Source organism: Canis lupus, chromosome 4, assembly GCF_011100685.1.
Source record: "Canis lupus familiaris isolate Mischka breed German Shepherd chromosome 4, alternate assembly UU_Cfam_GSD_1.0, whole genome shotgun sequence".
NCBI classification, from domain to species: Eukaryota; Metazoa; Chordata; class Mammalia; order Carnivora; family Canidae; genus Canis; species Canis lupus.
In genome coordinates this window covers 73630299-73653456 of record NC_049225.1, presented here as the reverse complement: position 1 = coordinate 73653456, position 23158 = coordinate 73630299, and the positions used below count along the sequence as shown (strand labels likewise).

The following is a 23158-nucleotide window of genomic DNA, read 5'->3' as shown; positions in this document are numbered from 1 at the left end:
GAGCCACATTTCAGCCACATCTCGTGGAGGTTGTTCCCTGGTCTTTTCTCCGTGAAGACCTGGGAGGCCTTTGGCTAATGCTAGGACCTCTTACGGAGCAGTCCTTCTGCTCCATGGGGCTCATGGCATCCGTGGTATATTGCAGTTTGCTCATTTCTGTCCCCAGACTCTGCATCGCACCTTGTTTGAAGTCTATAACCATGTCTGCCCCTCACTGCACACCTCATCTTTCCATGATGCTACACAATAGGGGCGTTTGTATTCGTGTGTAGCCTAGATAACACACGGAAAATTCACAAGGAAAGATCAGCATTTCACACTCAGTCAGGACTAGGATCGGTCCTTTCCAAACCCCAACAGATTTACTACAGACCCGCACATCTCACTTCGTCCTCATTTTGTCCAAGTAACTGTGCATCCATTGGATGTCGCTCGCTCCTCCCTGAGTTCCTACTGTCCTTTCAGGCAGATCCCCGCCGACAGCAGAAGCCACGCCTGTGACAGTCACAGCAGAGGAGATTACCCAAAAGGAGAAGAGAAACGAACTGATGCTCAAAATCAAGGAAGAGCACCTCGCTGCCCTGCAGTTTGAAGGTAGCAGTGGAAAAGAACCAAGATGATTCTTTTCAGGGGAAAATAGGCCAGGAGGCAACCAGCCCATGACTGGCTCAAGTCCTCAAGGAGGACACAATGCAAAGCGATCAAAAAGTACAACACTTAGTTGGTTGTTTTCATATGACCCCATGAGGGCTAGATTCAACTATTCTATAATTGTCTGCTGGGATCTCCAAAAGAGACAAAGAAAAGTTGGGAAGGGGTTAGGAGAACACCAGCAATGATTACAATCCCAAAGAATAGAAATGAAAAGAATATGTTAGAGTCAGAGTGATTTTACAGGTTGAAAGAAGGCTTAGAGCCACATACACATAGGTGGTTTTATATGATAAGAATAATTTAGGCCTCTCATTAGGAAAATAAATCCTTACTGAAGGCTAACAGCCCCCAAAAGTGAGTTCTTGGTAACAGAGGCCATAGAAGAGCCAGTAATGGATTAATAATGTTCAAGAGCCTCCTTTTCTATAGATAGCAATGATTTTATAAGATCTATTCTCCTGGCTCTTCCACTTGTTTTATAATGCGGCTCAAAATGGACTTTGAAAAAAAAATCAGAAACATCAGCAAATTAGGCCAGTGGTAGTGGAAGAAGCAAAGCGGAAACCTGGGAAAACTATTTCAGAGGTAAAATCCACAGACAGAGTGTGCCATGGGCAGCAAGAGGCCCTGGGATACAGAGCATTTACCCTAGTTTTACCAGGGCTGAGAAAATACAATGATGTTGCTATCCTGAGGTTCTAAAGTAGGGAGATCATCAAGAGACTTGTACTTTCCCCTTTTTGAAATTCAGAAATTATCTGTTTGCATTTTCCCATTCCAATTTATCAAAGAATATATTGCTATAAAGTGCCATAAATGTTAGCTCAGTTTATAGTTTTGGCTTAAATAAGCTGTCAAATTACACGACCATGCATTTTACTTTTTTTCTCAGTGACATAGATTGGATATTATCAATAGTCGTATATTAAATGTGCACCTACATCTTCACAAATAGAAGCATGAGTGGTTTAAAAATCGATTACAAAATGCATGTATATATAATACATTTTAAAATCCTTCACTTTCTTTTTAAATTAGAGATAGCCACACAGTTCCGGCTTGAACTGATAAAGACAAAAGCATTGGCTTTCCTTGAAGATTTACTAACAAAGGTGGTCGATGTATATAAACTCTTGGAAAAGTGGCTTGGTGAGAGGTACTTGAATGAAATGGCCAGGTAATGTACTGCATGGGCTTTTCAAAATGTATTTTTTTAATTCCTAAAGGCCAAAACTGGCAGATTTTTAGGCATTTACAAACGTAAATTACATTTACAAATAGATGTTTTGGCTTTTTAGGGAATCACATATATATTTGTATTATGCTCTATTGTATTTATATTATGTTCTTTTCAAACAGTGAGTCATGTATCAAAGTGTCCTATTGCAATGTCCAGGTTTGCACATCATTTCTGAGTGTGGTTTTTACCCTGCTTAATGAGGACCTTAGTTTACAAGGTCTGATTATAGGCAATTTTAAAATATTTTTCAGAAGTAAGATAATATCTTACTTCTGATCTTTTTAACGCCAGACTTATTATTAATCAGGACCAGTTAGTGGGAGACTAAGAAGCCAGTCATTGGAATGTTACACCAGTTAGGCTGATTCCTTGTAAGGGTAATACCCAGTTCTAGCTTGCTGTTGGGTTCCAAAAGTTTTTCAGACTTCTCATCTCTAATGTGGGGCAGAGAATCCCATTCTCTTAATTCTCCCTCAAAAATCAGCTCAGCCAAGCAGAAATAGCCCTCAGGTGAGAGGAAACATGATGTTCCAAGAGACGGGGATTCCCTCACTGTCCACAAAGGAGCAGCATGCCTATTCACTTGGGGCCCATGGGCTTCATCTATAAAAGGAAACACAGCAACCAGGCTATTTCAGAAGTTTCTACTAGATCTAGGTTCTATGAACACTATAGTGTGCAATAAACATTTACTGAAAATTTAGAGGTTACTACCTACATAGAATACAAATGGCAAGTATTCTCAGAAACGACTGCCACCTGAAAGAGAGTTGTTATGGTTTTTCTGCAATCCTTGTCTCATAATGAAAGTTCTGTTGTAAAATCTTCAGCCTAGTTTTTTTTATATCTGTCATGCTATATAGTAACACACACACACACACACACACACATTTACACACCCCTCAGCCTGGTAACCTAACTGCAGTAAGGCTTAAAATAATTGTACCACTGGATGGCCAAGTTGATTACTCCTTAGCATCATAGAGCAGTGGTGTTCAGTTCTGTTCTCTTCCTACCACTTACAAATGAAAACATATCTTCTTAATTCCTAGAATTCACATTACCCTCCCATCCATGTGGCCATCAATAGTAAATTCTCTCTCTCTCTCTCTCTCTCTCTCTCTCTCTCTCGGCATTTTAAAATTTTTATTTAAATTCAATTAATCAACATATAATGTATTATTGATTTCAGAGATAGAGGTGAGTGATTCATCAGTCTTACATAATACTCAGTGCCCATTACGTCAATGCTTCTTATACTCCAATTTCTCAGATTTGTATGGTGTACAAATATCTGACCCCTCAATGTGGCCACAAGAAGTTAAACCTAGAACTGTCCAGCTATGCATTCTGTTTTGGTTATCACAAAAACTCTCTGGTGATAGAAGGAAGATATAGAGAGAGCTGTCCATCCATTGGAACTTCAAATCTTGCTTTTTCATTCCGGAGGCATTTTTGAAGCTCTTCCATTTGTGAGAAGGGTATGCCTGGTAACCTCCACTAGGTGGTGCACACCCATTTTGAGATCCTGGTCACCGCTGGGTCTTGGTCTGCAGTGGGAGGCGGTCCTCACAACAAGCTTGGAACTTACTTGCTTCCAGTGCCTTCTCCTCTGCACCCAAGACACACACACCCCACGAGGCATAAACTAATTAGAGAATACGCACTATGTGGACGCTCACCAGTACAGCATGCTGGAGTTGAATTCTAGTTTCAGAGAAAGCAACTAATACTATTTTTAAAACATTTTCTGTATATATATTTTGGTGTTCTGTGTTGCGTATGAGCAGATTAAAAATGGATATTTCTGTCACGTCCAATCGTTAATGCAAACTATAAACAATCATTTCTGTAAAGCAGTATATTGTATTTCTTCCTGTACAAAACTTCTCTGGCTTTTGAAATGGCCCTTTGATTAGGGCCATAACTATAATCCCCAGTATAGGTTAAATCCATTCCCTGTATGATTTCACATTAATAACCATAAAGTATGGAGTTATGTGTTACTAGCTCCATGCAAAAATAAGGAAATTTGGAGAGCTTAAATAAGTTCCCAAGGACCCATGGCTACAGAGTGTTCTAGAATAATAACGCAGCTTCCAATGTTCTTTCCACTGTACCTCACTATTACTGCTTATACTACACGATTTAACTAGGAATTATTATTTGTAAAAATAGAAAGCAATTTCAGTGGGTTCATATTATTAGAGTTCATCTGACAATCGTGTCTTAAATAACTTCAAACTCCCTGATACAAAGTTAGAGAAAAGCCACTCTTCTAGAAATCCATAATCAAATTTGATTAACTTTACAATTTTTCCTGATTCCAAGTAAATGTGTCATTCTAACAGTTATATTTTACAGGCTTTTCTGCATACTTATTTTGCATAGTTAGAATGAGTAACTATATTTTGGTACATACTTAGAATGAAATATATCTCTTGACATCATCTTGCTTACACAGTAAAAATATGTTCTAATGTTAATAAAACCATATTTGATGAAGTCCCTTTTGTTTCACTTTGTATAAAATATGTGACTGTGAGCTCTATAATGAGCATATATTTTATTTCCAATCTGCATTTATTATTCCACCTTTTCAAAAAGTGGATTTGAAGAGAGCTGGAATTTGTAAACATGCAGGTTGAATTGTCTTCCTTAGCTGTACGGTGTGTAGACTTTGTGTATCTGTCTCCTAAGCACTGATAACCCAGTAGTATTTAGTGGGGATAACGCTATTCATTTTTTCATTTTCAGTGTGGAAAAATTAACTGAGGTGGCCCGTTATCACATTGAAACATCAACAAAAATTCAGAATGAACTTTACCTAGACCAAGAAGATTTCTTCATTAATGGAGATCTGAAAGTCTTTCCAGATCCCCCTCCCCCAGTGCGCCCCCCACCTGTGGAAAAGGAAGAAAATGGCACCCTGACCATCGAACAGCTTGACAGTCTTAAAGATCAGTTCTTAGATATTGCACCCAAAGGTAGGAAAAATAATTACCGTGGAAAAACCACAGAAAAAGTTAAGACTAATCAGGGTAGCAGTTAACCTGTTCACAAATAACATCAGCCCTCTGGGATCACGTGTCACCAAAAAGATGCCCTCACTGTGTTCCAGCTTGCCACATGTTTGCTTTATGCAACATAGATATGAATGAAACAAACAGGAGGAAGATAGTGACTAATACTTCAGCAGGGTGATGATCCTCCTTCCTGGCAATTCTCCTCTTTGGCCCAACCCTGCCCTGGCCAGAAAGCGGGTAAACTTGAGTCTGACTATGGCAGCTGAGAGAGACAGCCTCTGTATATATGTCCAGTCGAGGGTTTGGATTGGGATCATGAGTTTGCGTTTCTGTCTCCCCCACTAGTCTGGGGAGGGAGACCAGGGTAGAGAACTTCCCTTTTCTCTCAGTGCTTCATAAACTAAGAACAGAACCAGATAAGCTGTCACCAAAATATTTACCTAATTGAGTAATGTGTTCACATGTATGTATACATAGAATTTTATGCCTATGACACTTTATTTCCTTCACTTGCTATCATTATGGCTCTATAGTATGTGCATGGGCTTTTTTTTTTTTTTTAATTCAGTCTCTTTCGACTTCCAGATATTCTTCAATGAATTACATCAGTTGACAGCACAAGTAATTCAGACAGATCATGTAGGTCTAGCATCTCATCTCCATTTTACTGGGCTGGACACTGAGTCACAGAGCAGTTTTTACATATGATCATATGTCATCCAGTCCTCTTCAGATTCAAAGCTCTTGCCTCTTCTCATTGAACTAAGTCACCTCTCAGAAACAAGTTTATTTTATCTTCCAACATCCACCTATTGGAAAATCATTACTTTTTCCCTAGAGAATAGCCAACTGACTTTAGTCTAGCCCTAACACACTTCTACTTTCATAGTGATTATATTTCATTTGTTTTTTAAAAGTTCATTATTTCCGGAAACCCACATCAAATCTCATTAGTCAAAGGACATTCCTTTACTCTAAATCTGAACACCTCTTTGCTAAGCCTAGTGGGTGAAACAGGTGAAATCTTATACACCTGGGTGACCCTCTACCCTGGCACACATCAGCTCATCTAATCAGCTTGAGTGGGTCTCCACCTCGAATATATAAAGGCACACATGACAACTGTGGATGGACACCAACACTGGTTGGCAGTGTTTGGGCAGGAAGGAAATGTGGCCATTGGCAGGTACCAAACAATCTCAGTTTTATAAAGCTGAGTCCACAAAATCTCTTCCATTGTTTGGTCAAGCAGATTCCATTCTCTTCCCCACCGTGTGGGTTTCACAAGGCCCTCTTATTACATATTCCCTTCTCAAAGGTTGCTTTTGCCCTTCATTTTATCCACACTATTTTTTATATAAAATACAAAGATACATGTATAAAGACCCTGAATATGACATATGATTTGATTTAATCCTACATTAGGGTGATGGGATGGAAATCATCCAATTAGCAGGTCAAAACTAAAAGCATTTGGGGACATTTCAGGAGGTAGAAGAGGATTTTGAAAATTGTCAGCCACTCATAATCCCTTTTAAAAGAGACCTTAGTATTTATGATGATAACCACAATACATTCCTGGATCCAACCTCAAAACCAGAGCCTGCACTTCAACTAAACGTTTAAAAACAACAAACAGCAGCTATAAGTTGGCATGTGCATGTCTTAGAAGATTAACTCTAAAAGCCTTTGGGACTAAAATATGTCAACTGATACATTTATCTGTTTTCTAAATACAGTAGAATGAATGCAACAGCTTTCAAAGTATGGTAGAAAGAGGAAGGAAGGAGGAAGAAAGGAAAAGAGGGACAGAGGAGAAATAGTTTTATATATATATATATATATATATATATATATATATATATATATATATATATTTAAAATGTAGATGTAAAAGGAAAACCACTTGCCCCAGGGACTTAGAATGTAATTTGAAAAGGCAAGCATGGAAGAAGAAAATATAAACTTCTATTGAGTTTCTTTCTGGAACAGAATATGAACTTTATAAAAGTGTGTAAAAATGCAGAGCAAGAGAGGATCAGTGCCCAGTGAAAGTAGGTCAGGGATACAGAGGATATCTAAAGTTAGAGGAACAGCCACTAGCCAACATGCAAATAAGAGGCATGGGTGTGAATGTTCAGGGAAAGGTCAGGAGACTGTTTTGCTTCTCCTTCCCCAACTGCACGAGCAGCAGGCAAACAGATGGGGAAGGCTTTTCTGTCTGAGGAACCACCACCAGCCACCCAAGCTGGAGAATCCACCCAGATTTAAGAATAACCATTGTAATTACTGCACAAGTTACAAGGCTATACAATACTGTGAGATTTGGAAGTCTTACAGGTTCAATAAATCAGTTTACATTCTTTATTATTTGCTCAATTATGCTATTTGAATACATATACACACACATATTCATTGCTTTTCAAGTACATGTAAGATTTAGCACAGTATCAGGTAGTCTATCATTAAAAGTAATATTCATTGTAATTAGTCTTGCTAATGTTATAAAGGAAGGCAAAATAATGATCATTCCATTTTCTGCATCCCAGAGTCACAGATCTGTGATGATTTCTTAGAAGTCAGGCTGCAAATGTTGACATTGGCCCTCCCTGAGGAAGTCCAGTAGTTACCAGTCACCCTTTCTCACCAATTCCCTTAGCCCCAAAAAGATCCTTTGTCTTTCTTCCTCAGCTCTGTGATTGTTGTCCACTGCCTTAAATAATATACAGCCATCCATCTTTTAAGTGAAGTCTTTTGTCATATTCCTTCCGAGAACTAGAAAACAGTCTTTTATGATACCTTCCACTGTGTTTACCTTAGAACTCTACAGTTTCAAAAGACAATCTTAGTTGAAGTGATCGGTTTTCAAAGTATGGAGCAACTGGCTAAAAGTGGCACATTTCTGAATGTGTGATCCTACAGAACTTCTTCCTTGAGCTTGAAAATTGCTGTTATTTTTAAGCCAAGAAATATGAGCATTTCCTTAAACTATTTCATAAATGCCAATGTAACCTATGGTATCTAAGATGTAACTTTGAAGCTTACTAAAATATGGTAAAATATGATGAACAGATGGATGTTTCTCTAGGAAAAAAGCATACATATTTACACATCGTCATTATATGACCAGGTCTACCAGAGGATGTTTTAGCACATTTATAAGGAATGGTGATGTCATGAAGTTTCACTTTGGTAACTTTTAATTATGTTGCATAAATAAATTTATTGATGGAAATTGAAAATCCTTAAGTAAAACAAGTGACTTTAAATACTTGTAACTAGTATCAGGATATAAACAGAAAGAACCAAAGCTTATGGAGTTTTTTGCTGAGTATTAGCTACTCTACTTGAAAAATAGAAGTCTTCATTAAAATAGTCCTTACTAAAAAAAATAAAAATAAAAAAATAAAAATAAAATAGTCCTTACTAAAGATAATGGAAAATTGAAAATGCATCGTATACCGCAATGCTTATATATTCAACACTCCTCTCGTGGTCAAAATCTGCCACTTGTGATGATTTTAAATCTCCTTTAGTAAAGGTAGTCATGAGAAATAAAATACCATCTGTTGATATGATCATCACAAAAATGCCAGAAAGGAAAAATGACTGTATGCATGATAATCCAACAAGATCGTACAAAATGCAAGGAAACAATTTGTCATGCTGGCATTTTCCATGCTACCCAGCAAAGATCCATACTTTAGAATCTCAGGAGCAGCTTAAGTAAGAGAAAGCCAGTGCATCGACAAGACATTCTTTTATTGACTGTCCCGGGAATCATTTCCATGAGCGTACTTCCAGCACAGGGTGAAATTTAGTGAACGTCCTCTGAATTATAACAACAGCCAATATTGGCATGGTGTCAGGCCCCATGCTAGCATTTCCATGTTGATTCACTTCTTACACATGGCTGGCTGAGTAAAAAGACGCCGCTATGGTTAAGAAGGGTCAGACAGCTCTTTTCAAATCTACCTTTTGTCAAATGATTGTATATGATCTTGGGTAAGTTATTTACCCTCTCTCTTCTCAACTTCCTCCTCTGGAAAATCGGATATTTCAATGGAGTTGCTATAAGCATTAAAGTAATTAATATAAGTAAAATATTTAGAGTCTGGCACATAGAATGTGTAATTTAAATGTAATATAAGCCATTGTCATTTATTTATTTTTTTAAAGATTTTTTTAAAATTTATTTATTCACGATAGTCACAGAGAGAGAGAGAGAGAGGCAGAGACACAGGCAGAGGGAGAAGCAGGCTCCATGCACCGGGAGCCCGATGTGGGATTCGATCCCGGGTCTCCAGGATCGCGCCCTGGGCCAAAGGCAGGCGCCAAACCGCTGCGCCACCCAGGGATCCCTAATTATATTATTATGGTAATATATTATTATATATAATATTATAAAGTAATATTTGTATATATGTAAATAATATTTATTATTATATAACATGTAACATTATACAATACAATAGTGAATCAAACTATTTCAATTATTACCTAAAATGTTAGCTCCATATGCTGAAGGTACACATACCACAACAGGCATCTAGAGCATTACTCTGGAACATTTCCAGAAAAAAAAAAAATTACACCACCTGATAGAATTAAACCATAAGGTATGTGGCTCCCCAAGGGGACCATAAACATCTCAAACAAAAACACTCATTTTGTGTACTGCATTAAGCTCTGGGAGGAACATCTTGTCTCTAAACATCAAGTGCCAAGCACATCAGGAAGACAGTCTTTTTCCAATGGAAGCTATTTGGATTCTGTTGAAACCAGAACACTTTAGCAATGTTCCTCAGGCCCCACTTAAACCAAAAGAACTCCTTTTCTTTGTAAACCCATCAGTATTCCATGTAATGCCTGTAGATATTTGGTTCATGGCTATTTTGGCTTCTGCTTGAGTGGCTCTGCTTGAGAGAACACAGCCCAGCAAATTCCACATCTGCATCACTTCTTCAAGAGAGGCAGCTTGTAGTTGTTCAAGGTTATGATACTGTTCTAAAAACTGGGAAGGGGACCTCCTTTGAGAGGCTCTTTTTTAGAGACCCTTAGGTTCAATGATTGGCCTCAGAGACATAAGGCACAAACAGAACTCTTGTCTGTGGTGGCTAAGCTAGATCATTCGGCTACATGGTTTTTACAAGAATTCAAAGGAGGAAGTAGTTACTGCTGCCTGTGCAGGTCAGAATAGGGGTTAACTCAGAGGAGAATTGTTAAAGGAAGCTTCCAGGAAGAAAAGCAGGGGAAAGCATACAAAGGGGAAAAGAGAGTAGACATTGAAATTTTTGAAGTTGCATGACATATTCAAGGGACAGCCAACAGACCAATTGGGGCAGGAGGCAGGAGGTAAGGACCACAAAGGCTTTGTGGGCAGATTGTCAAGTCTCACAGTGGCTTGCAAAGGACACACAGGAAAGGATTATCAAAGGCCTTTAGAGCCAGATGCTGTGGTGAGTGGATTACAGGGAGGAAGAGACTGTCTGAGAACTCAGCAGATGCTGCTCTGTGTCGCTACAGAGCCTTGGCCAACAGGAAGACAGGATTTAAGGGCATGGAGGGTGGGGTGGGGGGATCATTAGAAAGTTCAGTGGATCTTTTTAAGCTAGTGTCTCTGAGAAAATTGTAGAAATAGGATACTCTATATATTTGCAGGAAGGTAAGCCCCATGTAATCTGAAACCTGCTTAAATTAGTCTGACTTTACACAAATCAAAAAATACAGAAGGATTTCTTACAAAAGGTACCCTAGGGAAGGATTGATGTTATTAACAGAAATACCTCTCCAGGTGACAAAATCTAGGGATTATGCAAAAAAGGAGTAAGGCCCCTGTATGTCCTGTGGTTCTCTCGGTGGGTGAAGATCACGGAAATGCAGTAGTAAATCTAGAAGCCTTTGGACCTGTTAAAACCATTTGTGGGCAGAGTTTCAGCTACTTCTTCAGGAGGAACCACATTCTCATGAAGCCAGAGAATTTACATGAGGCAAATGAGAAGTATGTGCTCAGAATCAAGATAACACCTTCTGGAAAATCTGCTCATAAAACTACAAATGTAAAAGCTAGCCAAATCGGTAGTGAAAGTTAAAGTCCTTCCCTTCAGTAACTAGAGACCTCTTGTCTCACGTATTCATTCCTGGGTTCACCAGCACGGATGTGCGTGGAGCACGCACCGGCTTGGGACCCAAGGTCTAGCGTGGGAGACTTGATAACCCAAGTAGGGTCTAGAATGAAGGCCGGACGTATTAACCACAAGGGGGCTCACTTCAGGACACAATTCATAGTTAGGATCTAGGAAAATGACAACAGTTAATATTTAGGATCTGGTGGGGGGTGGAGAAAACAGGGATGTGTTTTAACAGTAACAACTGCAAAAAAAAAAAAAAAAAACTGATTAAAAGGCAAAATAGAAGTTAGGTGCAAATCGGGGAAGAAGGCAGCAGCAGGTTGACTAATGTTGAAGGCTTCCAAGTAGAAGACGTTAAGAGATATGTGATCATGAAAATCAGTTAGGGATGTTTATTTTCCTAGACATCTGCCAAGTGCTTCGCGCTCACCTAGGCATGATAGAGCACAAAGGAAAGAAGTGTGGTTCTGTCAGAAGAGTTTAAAATCTAGCTGTCAGTCAGCCTAGGACAGGAAAGCAGTGAAACGAAATGAAATGCTGAGCTTGTATGTTGACATGAGGTAATTTAGTACAATATCACACAAACACATGTTCCACTTTCCTGTTAACCTATAACATAGGACAAAATAATCTAATGATCGGGAGGGTTACCGAAGTCACAGGAGGGAAATAAATGGGTGGCCTAGGCTGCCTGCCTTTAGAGAAAACCTGTATTTTAGGACATTGCTTTGTGTAATTTAAATTTTTTGTCCTTAGGTCCAGATAAATATATATATTCCAGTCTCCAAAATGTATGTTTCAGATATTAGATCTTTGGGGAAAAGAAAAAGATGAGGCATGAGGCATGGCTCCTTGAAACCACCTGGGACAGGTCTCGAAGCCTGAAGCCCTTTCTGTAAATGAACAGGCTGGCTCTAGTACTGCCAGTGAGGATGGACTGAGGTGGGAGGGAAGAGATGGCCAAGGTGAATCTTGTAGACATGCCGCCTTGCGTGTCCTGTTACTCTTTCTTCTCACTACAGGAAGCAAATGTCAGCAAAAAGCAATGTCTCTCTTATGCGTAGAGAACAAGATTCTAGAGTGAAGGAGAGCGTAGCAGCCTTTGCCCTTATGAGAAATCTGTGATAGTGAAGTGAGTAAGCATGAGGGCTGTAGAGTAGGATTGCCTGCTAGCGATCCACTACTCCACCACTCACCAGCACCGGGACAACAGACAAATTAATCAATCTCTTTGTACCCTTGTTTTTTTTTTAATCCATAAAAATGACAAGTAATTGGTATATTTTCTTACCTATAAAATGGAGATGATGGATTATGAGGATTAAGTGGTATAAGCCACTTAAAGCACTAGCCAGAATGCCTGACATACTACTTGTAAGCACTCACTGTAGTTTTTCCCAGAAATAGTGAGCAAGTTTTGGGGTCAGAGATAAGCAAAACTGAAGGTAGACATTGGGGGTTGCTGAAAATAACAACGTGGAGTTATTTTAAAGGCAGGGATCCTCCAGGTGACATGAACCGAGTCACTGAAAAGCAGAAAAGGCTGCAGAAGCTTGACCATTACCTTCCAAAAAGGAACGATCAATTTTTGAAAATCTGGCTGAAAAAATACCCTTGGCTTATATATGATGAGATGTTAAATCTTATGTTCTGTGGCCTGTGTCGTAAACATGGAGTGAAGTCAAAGGGAAATCAAGTGAGTTTTTTTTATGGCACTGACAACTTTAGGACAGAATTTCTCAATGCACATCATCTCAGTGAGGCTCATGCCAAGGCTTCACTAATGGAAGCAACAAATGGTTCTCCAGTGAATGTCGCCACCACAGAGCTCATGGTGACAACCATGAGCAAAATCACCCTCGGGAGAGTAGAGAACTTATTCAGATCATGCCATGCTATCGCCAAGACGGGACGTCCTCTCAAAGACTTTATCTGGATGTGCAAGTTGGATGATATGAAGGGGGTCGATATCGGCCCCGTATTCAGAACTAACAAATCAGCAAGAACCTTTACATATTTTATTGCTGAAGTGGAACGGAAAAATCTTAGGGAGAAACTAGAACAAAGTAAATTTTTCTCTGTCCTCAGTGACGGAATCACAGACAGTTCAACCAAGGCGGCTGAACTTGTCTACGTGCAGTTTGCACACGCGGGAAAAGTGCATTGCCAAATTGCTGGGGTACAGACAGTAGAAAGGGAGGATCCTTTGGCAATAAGAGATGCCATTGAAAGAACTCTAGAGAGAAATCTTCAACTTAAGCTATCAGACCAAGACTGGGCCAAGAAACTGGTTGGTTTTGGAAGTGATGGTGCCCTTGGCTCAGGGAGAGAAAACAGCAGGGTGGCCCTGCTTTTAAGAGAAATCCAGCCATGTGCTCTGACTGTATACTGCTTTGCACACCATCTTGAACTGTCTTACAAGGCGGTGTTCCAAAGCGTTCCCCTGTACAACGACGTCAGAAATCTTCTTCACAGCATCTACCACTTCTACCACAGTTCCCCTCTGCACAGGAGTTCTCTGGTAACTGCTTTCAAAGGCCTTCACCTTCGACCTGTGATGCCTTCTCAAGTAGGGGGCAGGAGGTGGCTTCAGGAACTACAGGCAGCTCTCCAGAACTTTCTCAAGGGATATCCTGCAATAGTCCAGCAACTGCATTCGGTAAGTAATTTTGAAATACCACGCTGTGTTAGCTTTCCAGAGTGACAGAGAATATTTTTATTAAGCAATTTGAAATCATAACTCTGAGAAAGACAAACCAGTATTTTATTCCTGATCTATGTTACAGGGAGATGAAGGCAGGAGTGACACCAGTCATCAGAAAGCCAAGGAACTCCTGGGGTTCCTTCTCCAAGCAAACATTGTTAAATTTATCCACTTCTTAGTGGATGTCATTAATGTCCTTAGCATTCTTTCCCGTGTCAATCAAAACAGAAATTCTTCCATTGCTGATGTATTTGCCACATTAGAATCAACACTGGAAATGCTCAGAATATATCAAACAAGGTGAGGAGTTGGGAAATGGTCTGAGGGTCTGTCAAACTAGACAGCATGACTGGGGACATTATTTGCCAGGTGCTTTTTCATTTAATTGTTTATTTGGGGAATTTTTTTTTCTCCTCCCCAGACCAGGACCAAAGGAACGTTGGGTGGATTCGGTCACGCACTTTCATGGCAACTGCCTGGGAGGAAAGGGAGACATTTCTGATGTGAGAAGAGTAGTCTTAACACATCTTATCAAGAGGCTGCAAGGTTGCTTCAGAGATGCCAGCCAAGATGTGCTGAAGGCAACCATGATTGGAAGCTTTAAACTGTGGCCTGCGAAGATAAATCAAGGTACCCTGTATGCACTAACTCCAAACCTTTTGTACTTTGGCTGTCTGTAGGTTTCTTTCTTATGTGTGACTCTTTCTCTTGTATATCGATGGCAGAATTTGGAGAAAAAGAGGTATCCACCCTGATTGCCCATTATGAACCAGTACTGGAAGCTGCCAACGTGGAAATCGACGAAGTGGACGCTGAGTGGAGCATGCTGAAATTAGAGATGTATGCTAGGTAAGCATGGTTGGTATTTACAAATGTTTGAATGGCACTTGGGAGTCTCAATAATTTATATTTTTCATTCTTCCCCGCTAGATTTCAGAACATCCGCAAATTGACCTGGGATTTTGTGAATTCTGTTTACTTACACAAGTATCCAAATATCTTGACGTTAGTGGACCTCGTGCTGACCCTCCCTGCAAGTTCCGCGGAGGCAGAACGTGGCTTTAGTCAGATGAAACTCACCAAGTCACAAATGCGTGCCAAAATCAAGGCTGAAAGTATGACGGATCTCCTTGTAATTCAGTTGAATTCTCCGGACATTAATAACTTTGACCCTCGGAAAGCTATCCATTTATGGAACACAAGAACACCATCTTCAGCTGATGACACAAGACCTAATTCTGCTTATTCATCAAACTCCGAAAGCCATGATGAAAGCGATTCGTAATATGACAAATGTTGACTTTGTCACTGATCAAAGCAAAAACAAATTCTTTGTAATCTGAAATTTAGAAGTAAAAAAGTAGCACTCTTCATATCAAACACGAAAGGCATTTGGCATCTTATCAAAGTGAAAATTCTCTGTACTTTCCTTTAAAAAAAAAAGATGTATTTATTTTAGAGAGAGAGTGTGCATGAGGGAGCAAGAGGGGGGGTGCAGAGGGAGAGAGAGAATCCTAACACAGACTCCCCGCTGAGGGCAGATTCCAGGATGCCAAGATCATGACTTGAGCTGAAATCAAGAATTGGCCTCTTAACTGACTGAGCCACCAGGCACCCCATCCTGTACCTTTCTAAGTCTACTTCTATATCCACACATTCCTTCACGTTCTTTGGATGCAGTGTGTTATTTTGATGTCATCTTTTGCAGAGTTATTGCTAAGGGTGGCTAGACTATGACTATGGTCTGAATTCCCTTTGGCCTAGAACCTTCCCATAGTTCTAAATGACAGCTGCATTAGATAACTAACTTGGGCCAAACCGAAAAAGAGGTTCATTTGCTTGTTTGTTTAGATCCATGAATAAAATTTCTAAGTTTATCTGTCTATGTTATCACATTTTATGTGAAGGTCATATCACCATATGCCTTGGCAATGTCAAGATCATATATTAAAATACTTTTCACATTTCACACTAAGGTCGCCACATAAATAATTACTGTGTAAGCTGGAAGTATTGTCTTACAACACTTTGCTTGCACCACAGCTATTAAAGAAAGTGGAACTATATTGTACATAATTTTTAAATACTTAGAGCCTCCTCATGGTTTCATAAAAGAGAATTTATTTATGGTTTCATCTTGAAGAACATGAGGGATTATTTCTAACTTGTCTAAAGACAATGTGGTTTTTCCTGAAAATAAAGCTCATTTTATTGAAAACTCTACTACCTGGGAAAATGTTTCTCATCTCTTTAAAATTGGATACATGGGTTTGATCAAAAAGGATAGAGAATTTATTTCTGAATGACCTGTTGGATGGCCAGTCATATCAAAGAAAGATAGATTCTGCTCTTGCCACCCAAAAAAATAATTTCCAAAACTCAAAATTGTGTATTTGGTTTGAACCACTGACATTTAAAAAGGATTCATGCATTTTCTTAAAGGTTAGAAAAAATGTTAAGGTTCACATGGGACTTTCATAAATGCTAAAAATTCAGATGTAAAAAGAATTTGAGATGCTACATCTATGTTTCTATTTCTACTCTTTTTATCTCTAAATAAAGAAGGATAGCTCTATACTCTGGACCTGAAAGACCGAATACATGTAGGAGTCTCTCCTGACTCTAGAAGGTACTTCTGTCAGAGGGGTAGACAGACATTTTTTAAGTAGATTCATTTATTTTTGTTTTCCTATTTTTTTCCTATTTCTTTTTAATGCATGTGCATGCAATTTGAAATGAGAGACAGACTCTCTTCTGTACAGGATAAAATATAGAGGCAGTTAGATAATGAAATTGTCACTTCCAGTCCAGTGGGCTAACAATTCAAGTCTCCCCACATTTACAAAAACAAATCTCTGCTGAACTAAGTGCAAAATGAGGATAAATGTGTTATCATGATTACAGTGGTGATTTGTATGCATTTGAAACACTTTTATCCCACACTCACCAAAGTAGTTTATTCTTATACCCTACTGTATATAGGAATACTTAAGAGGTTTTTTTTTTTTTATTTTACTAATTCTACTCTGAGCAAAAAGTCAAGGGAATATTCAAAATTCAAGTATAAATTCTCAGTGTTTTTGCCCAATCCGAAGTGATTTATTACCCAGCCGAAAAATACATTACAACTTAGCTGAGACAATGAGAGCACATCAGGAAACTGATTAGTATTTTTATATTTTCAAATGTCTTCTGTTGCTAAAGATTATAGTTTTATATAACATGAATAAAGTGATTATACAAATGCCTATTTTTGTTCTGCTTTAGCAAAAGAAAAAAAGCCGTGTCATATAACATAATTAAAAAATATTTTTCATTATGCTCTAGGCATAATAGGACATAAAGCATTTACTGACATTCTGCTGGATCTGGTAACCCTGAACCTTGGAACAAACAACTTACCTAGTAGTTGGATGCACCTCACGCAACCAGAAGTAAGCTTCCATTTTGTTTGGGTTTCAAAACTCAGAATTCTTATTTGAATTAAGACAATAGTTTTAAATCATCAGTACTTGCAGTATCTGACATTTTAGGAGGCAATCAATAAAATTTGAATGAAGAGCAAACAAACTTGAATGTAAGATGCACTATGCATGTGCCCAGTATTGAATGAATGAATGATGCCACCGACAGTCAATGAAACATCATGGAGCCCAGGAGGCTCAGTCTGTGAGCTTGTATATGTTACTAACAGAGGGAATGATCCTGACTAGTAACAGTAGATGATTCTGGCATTCTTGCTTTTCAGTGTAATCTGTTCCTTAAGAATGTACCAGAAAACAAAATGGTTATAGTTTTCCTTACAGGCTGTGGAGCCCTTGCACAGTCACATCTAGAATCTTTATCTTCCCTCTTGAAAAGGTACAGAGTCACTGGAGTCACATGTGTAAATTCATTGTATAACAGTAAGCAAAAACCCAAATGTCAAGGAAGCAAAAAAGTAAAAGTACCTAAGTATCTGATGTGGATTGATTAGTAGAACCGGAGGAAATAAGCCTGAGAACTGACTCAATCTATTCACCCATATAAACTCCTCCTTCCTTCATCTGAATGTCCCATAAAAAACATGAACTGATAGAGTTTCAAGGTAGAGTCATACAAATATTCCAATGGCATTTCCTGTTTTCTTCTAGTTGCAGGAGTTAACATCTTTAGTAATAGTAAATTCGGAGTTTGTGGACTGGCGGAAATTCCTATTAGTAATCTCGATGCCTTGGCCCATCCCCATGGAGGAAGAGCTCCTCGAAACCCTGCAGAGGTTCAAGGCGGTGGATGAAGAGCAGTTGGGCACCATCACTTTTGAGCAGTATATGCAGGTTGCTACCAGGGTCTGGTGGCACTAATAATACTGGAGTACTTTTAGCCTAAGAAACGTATAACCCACTGATATCACATTGCCAGGTCTTGGGCCAGTGTTCTTCCCTTTGGCTGTCCATGTCTGGGCACCCAGAGGCAGTGCAGCCACTGTCCAAGTGCCAGATGGAAGTCTAGCTTCCACCTCCAGGGGAAAGGATCTGGAAAAAGTCAGAGCTGCTAGGAGAACTAAGAGTTCTGAAAGAAGTCACATCAGCTTCATTGTCCTTTTCCTAGCTCCTACACAATGGTTCTAAACCATGGCCAAAAATTAGAATCGCCTTCAGAGCTTTTAATACATCTAGTGTCCAATACCCAATACTCTGGGAGTAGTAACAGTAGTACTACCCAGGGAAATGAACACAGGGAGAGGGGAAGGTTTGTTTTTTGTTTTTTGTTTTTTTTTTGGTTTTTTGTTTTTTTTTTCTCCATTTGGTCATGATCATGGTGAATGATGAGATAGTTTTTGACAAGTTAAGCTTGAAATGTCTGAGAGAAGTGCAGACAGAAACGTCCAATCTGATATAGCAGATGCAGAACAGATTGCAAGTCACTATCATGTAGGCAGTCGTTAAATTTAGGAAGGGACGAGATACCCAAAGGAAGTGTCGAAAGTGATGAATAACTCAGTAGCATGAAACCTGGCCACTGGACTGGGTAGGAAGGATATATAACAGGTGACCTTTTCCAGAGCAATGTTGGTAGGGTACAGAATCCAGATTGCATAGGATTGATTACATGAATAGATCTCTAGGAAGTGAAGATAAAAGTCAATTCAGTTTTTAGAAGTTTGGGTAGGGAAGGAGAATGAAACCCCATAACTAAGGGGGACTGAATTACTTAATTTTGTGTCTACTAATTGAAATCATCTTATTGCTCATCATTTCACATTGCTGGTAAACACAAAAGATGGAAGCAATTATAAGGTTCTAATTTTGAAATAGGGTAATACTCTTTAAGTGCCTGTGTCTCATGTGTATTTCAATATTGAAAGAGCACGTCCCTTCCTGCTTCTCTTTTTGTCCTTAATGGATGGTATGCTTATAGACAGCCCCGATGTTCCCAAGCTTGTGCTGTTCAGCCAGAGGAAATAACACTTGAATAGAAGAAGGTTCCTTCAAGGCTGGTCAAAGCAGGTGCTTGGCTGATTGGGCTTTGATATATTTGCTTCCCTAGTAGAACGATTTATGGATACTATCGCTGATCTTGACTTAAAACTTGTGAAAACGATTTTGTCTAAAAACAAAAACAGAGCAAAACTCACTCTGGTTTCATCACTGAAAGATTTTAAAAGTGAGCACTTGCGAAATTACCAACCTTCACTACAGTATGTGCCAATTACTCCAGGCTATCAATTTAAACATCCTTTTGTACAAAACATGAGACAAACAAAGGATGTTGGCAATTTTTACCAAAATGCTGAGCCAAAACCAGAAAGCTCCTTTACCAAAAGTGTAAATTTCTTAGAGAAAGTTGGTCACTGCATTTAAAAGAAACACAGAAGTACTTATTTGAACACCTCCTGTGTTTGGGGAGCAGTAGATTTCCGATTTCTGAACTCAGCACTCTTCCCCACCCACCCAATTCCTCGTCCACAGGAGCCCCAGGAGAAGGAGGCCATTTGGAAAGGCTCAGTTGGTCATCCCACATGACTTTCACAGATTTCCAACACTTGCCAGCTCACACACACACGCCAGAAACAAAACCAAAAAAAAAAAGAAAAAAGAAAAGAAATAAAGAAAGAAAGAAAAAGAAAGAAAGAAAGAAAGAAAGAAAGAAAGAAAGAAAGAAGAAAGAAAGAAAGAAAGAAAGAAAGAAAGAAAGAAAGAAAGAAAGAAAGAAAGAGAAAGAAAGAAAGAGAAAGAAAGAAAGAAAGAAAAAGTTATATGGGAAAAGTCAAAACCATTTTTAGAGCAAAATGTTATGAGATTTGTTAAAAATGCTATATAGAACAGGAAGAGAGCATAGCACGCATCGCTGAAATGGAGTTCTCTGGGAGAGAAGGCCTCTTTGCACTGCTTTTTATTTTATCTTTTTTCTTTTCTTTTGACTAATTGCAAGGTCACAACAGTCACTTAAGAGCGTGCTGATTGCCCCAACTTCTAAACTGGAATGAGAGAGTTGGTGACGTCGACAGGGCTGTGTACCTGGGCCTGTTTGCCCTCTACCCCTAGTCCCCCTGCTGCTGTCACATGCTTGCCTCCACTGTCTGAGGAGGCTGAGCCACTCCATGTAGGATTCTTTGATATTAAACTCTCAGCTCACCTTCTGTCTGTGAGAATGCATGTGATTACAGGCTTAATGAGTCAGCCCAGGACCCTGTAAGTCTACTTTAACATATAAAAATTCCTTTGGAAACTCCCTTTATCTCTACTCCCCAAGATACAGTGTTGGCAATCACCCCCAAGTACATGACCGACCATAAACATCTGAAGGGTTTCATGATCAAGTTTTTACTAAACAGTAAGAAACGACCTTTCCCAGCAATAGCTAGCCCCCTCAGGATCCTGGAAGCCTTGTTTCCAAAATACCTGGGAGACTTACCCTATCCCTAACTCCTTCCCAACTTGAAGCGTATGATGGGCCACTTCTCATGACCCCAGTACAGTTCTTTCTGCCCATGGGTTCTGTCCCCATGCTTTAATAAAACCACCCTTTTGCACCAAAGACATCTCAAGAATTCTTTCTTGGCCGTCAGGTTCAAACCCTAATATTTTTCCTATAGCAGACCATGTTTTAGCAAGAGAGCACAAGGGACATTTCCATCTTTTAAGGAAAAATCACTTAATAATTCAGTGAGGCAGGATATGGTTGACACAACCTTGCTTTATTAATTTAAACCCTACTATCCAGGTTTACGTTTAACATTTCATATTGCTAAAATTTTCACGGATGACTTTTTAAAAATCTTAAGTCGTTTTCCAGTCAGGTTATTTTTTTTTTCCTTTCTAATGTGGCCCTCTTGTGTGAGAAATACACAATGTTCTCATTTATGCAATACCATTTATGCAATGGCTGAGAAATGGTAGGAGGAATTGGGATCCAATCTCTATTTCTTTTTTCCCTTCTAGCTTCTTTTAATATTTCCCCTTTGCTCCCGGTTTTCAGCAATTTGATTATTGTGTTTCTTTGTGTGGTTTTCTTCATGTTTCTTCTGCTTGGTTCACTGAGCTCTTGAATCTCCATGGGTTTTGCCATTCTGGTCAGATTGGAAACTTTTCAGGATTTTTTTTCTTAAATACTTTTTCTGCACACCCACCCCTTCTCAAAATCCAGTCATGTCCTTACTATCCCATGGGTCACTGATGTTTGGTTCATTTTTTTTTTTTGTCTTTTTTTCTCTTTGCTTTACTTTGTATTTATTTCTATTCCTAGGTCTTCGAGTTCACTGATCATTTCCTCTGCAAAGCTGAATCTGTTATGAATACCATGCAGTGTATTTTTCATTTCAGATATTGATTTTTTTTTGTCTCTAGTAGTTCAAGTTGTTTCTATTTTATATCTTTCATTTCTCTCTTCATGTGCATATTTTTTTCTTTATCTCCATGAAAAAATGAAATATATTTAGAACAGCTGAAGGAATATTCTGTATTCATTCTATCACCTGTGTCATTTTTGTGTTTGTTGTTATTGATTGATGTTTTTTCTATGGGCGTGTAATATGGCTTTTTTTTTGTATACTTAGTAACTTTATATTGGATGCCAGACGTTGTGATTCCTATATTGGTGGGTGCTACTTGGAATCACTTTTATCCTTTCAAGGTTACAATAATATTTGTAAGGCTGGGTCCAGTGTGGCCTTTAGGTGAGGGCTAATCAGTTCCCACTGCTAAGGTAATTATCTCCTGGGGACTCTATCCAATGCTTATGTTTGAGGAGATCATTCCACTCTGCCTGGTGGTGACATGGACTCTTCCTCCCAGCCCCATGTGAGGCTCAGGAATTGTTCAGCTTACTCCTTTCTTGTGGTTCTCTCTCCAGCTTATGGTATCTTCCACAAACACACATCACCAGATTGGCGAGTCAAGACTTACGGAAATCCATCTGTGAATCTCTGGGCTTGCTCTCCCTCTCAGTATATCACTAGTATTCTGTCCTGAAAATTCTAGCCATCTTGTCCTCCCTCAACAGCAAAATCTATCTTCTCAACTCAGAGAGATCACCAGGCTCTATTTGGATGTCTCTCCTGGCACTACAGCCTGGGAACTCCCTCCAGGCTAAAACACTGAAAGGACTCCTTGGTTACTTCCTTTAGTTCAAGAATTACTCTCTTATGTTGCCTATTGTCTAATGTCAGAAAAAATTTCAGATATCTTGTTCATTTTTCTTGTTGTTTAAAGCAGGAGAGTAATTCTGAACTTTGGTGCTCCATCATACTCCTTACCTATGTTCCTCATCTCTCTATCCTCCCATTGAGTAGTACTTACCTTCCATGGATTAGCTATTGGGCAAGGGTCTCTTCAGTGCAAAAGCATATTCAAAGCTCGAGCCCATACTGGATCTTAAGTTTCTTCTGAGTCTTCTCTCTCACAGGGTTCCATGTGGCCAACATCTCCTTTGTTCCAAATGAAAGAACCTCCAGTTCTCACCTTTGGGAGCTTCATCCCCTTACAAGTTACCTAAAGCCATTCCAGCCTTCTCTCAAAGCACAGGTGATACTTAGAAGGAAAGAAAGCATAGAACATAGGCCAGAGTCAGGTTAGGCAAGCTAGGGGCTCTTGGCAACAGTGCTGAGAGTATGTTATCACACTGGAAGATGGTAAGAGAGCTAAACCTGGGAACAAAATGCATATGTATATGAAGTGCTTACCATGTACAAAAATTAAGGTTGGCATGATGTATTCTTTAAACCCAAGGAATTTATACCTGATACTCAATAGTAAACATGAGTGGCACCACAATGGACTAAAAGTCCATTGTGTGGTGTAGACACATCAAACTGGAATTCAGAAGCAAGATCAAGGAAGGCATCTCTAAGGTGATGTGATCAGAATGGAGCCCAGAGAGATGTGCAGGTTTACATGGGTGGACAGGAAGTCACCAGGTAGGA

At 39.2% G+C, this 23158-nt stretch overlaps 1 protein-coding gene and 1 long non-coding RNA gene across 15 annotated transcripts in view; one reads left to right on the top strand and one right to left on the bottom strand.

Annotated features, from left to right (window-relative positions):
- Window positions 1-23158, top strand: part of SPEF2 (sperm flagellar 2) — a 172102-nt gene that overhangs the window by 125040 nt on the left and 23904 nt on the right. For 10 of the 11 annotated variants that reach the window (XM_038535343.1, XM_038535337.1, XM_038535334.1 and 7 more), the window contains 8 exons: window positions 466-594; window positions 1693-1831; window positions 4652-4881; window positions 12545-13710; window positions 13838-14055; window positions 14177-14385; window positions 14481-14604; window positions 14686-15978. In XM_038535343.1, the coding sequence (XP_038391271.1) occupies window positions 466-594; window positions 1693-1831; window positions 4652-4881; window positions 12545-13710; window positions 13838-14055; window positions 14177-14385; window positions 14481-14604; window positions 14686-15040 (2570 nt within the window). In that variant the 3' untranslated portion in view covers window positions 15041-15978. Of the gene's footprint in view, window positions 1-465; window positions 595-1692; window positions 1832-4651; window positions 4882-12544; window positions 13711-13837; window positions 14056-14176; window positions 14386-14480; window positions 14605-14685; window positions 15979-17082; window positions 17190-17888; window positions 18072-23158 lie in introns of those variants that run through there. The other variant, XM_038535345.1, reaches the window with a different exon arrangement.
- Window positions 1-23158, bottom strand: part of LOC119876207 — a 109164-nt gene that overhangs the window by 84300 nt on the left and 1706 nt on the right. The gene's annotated exons all lie outside the window — the stretch shown is intronic.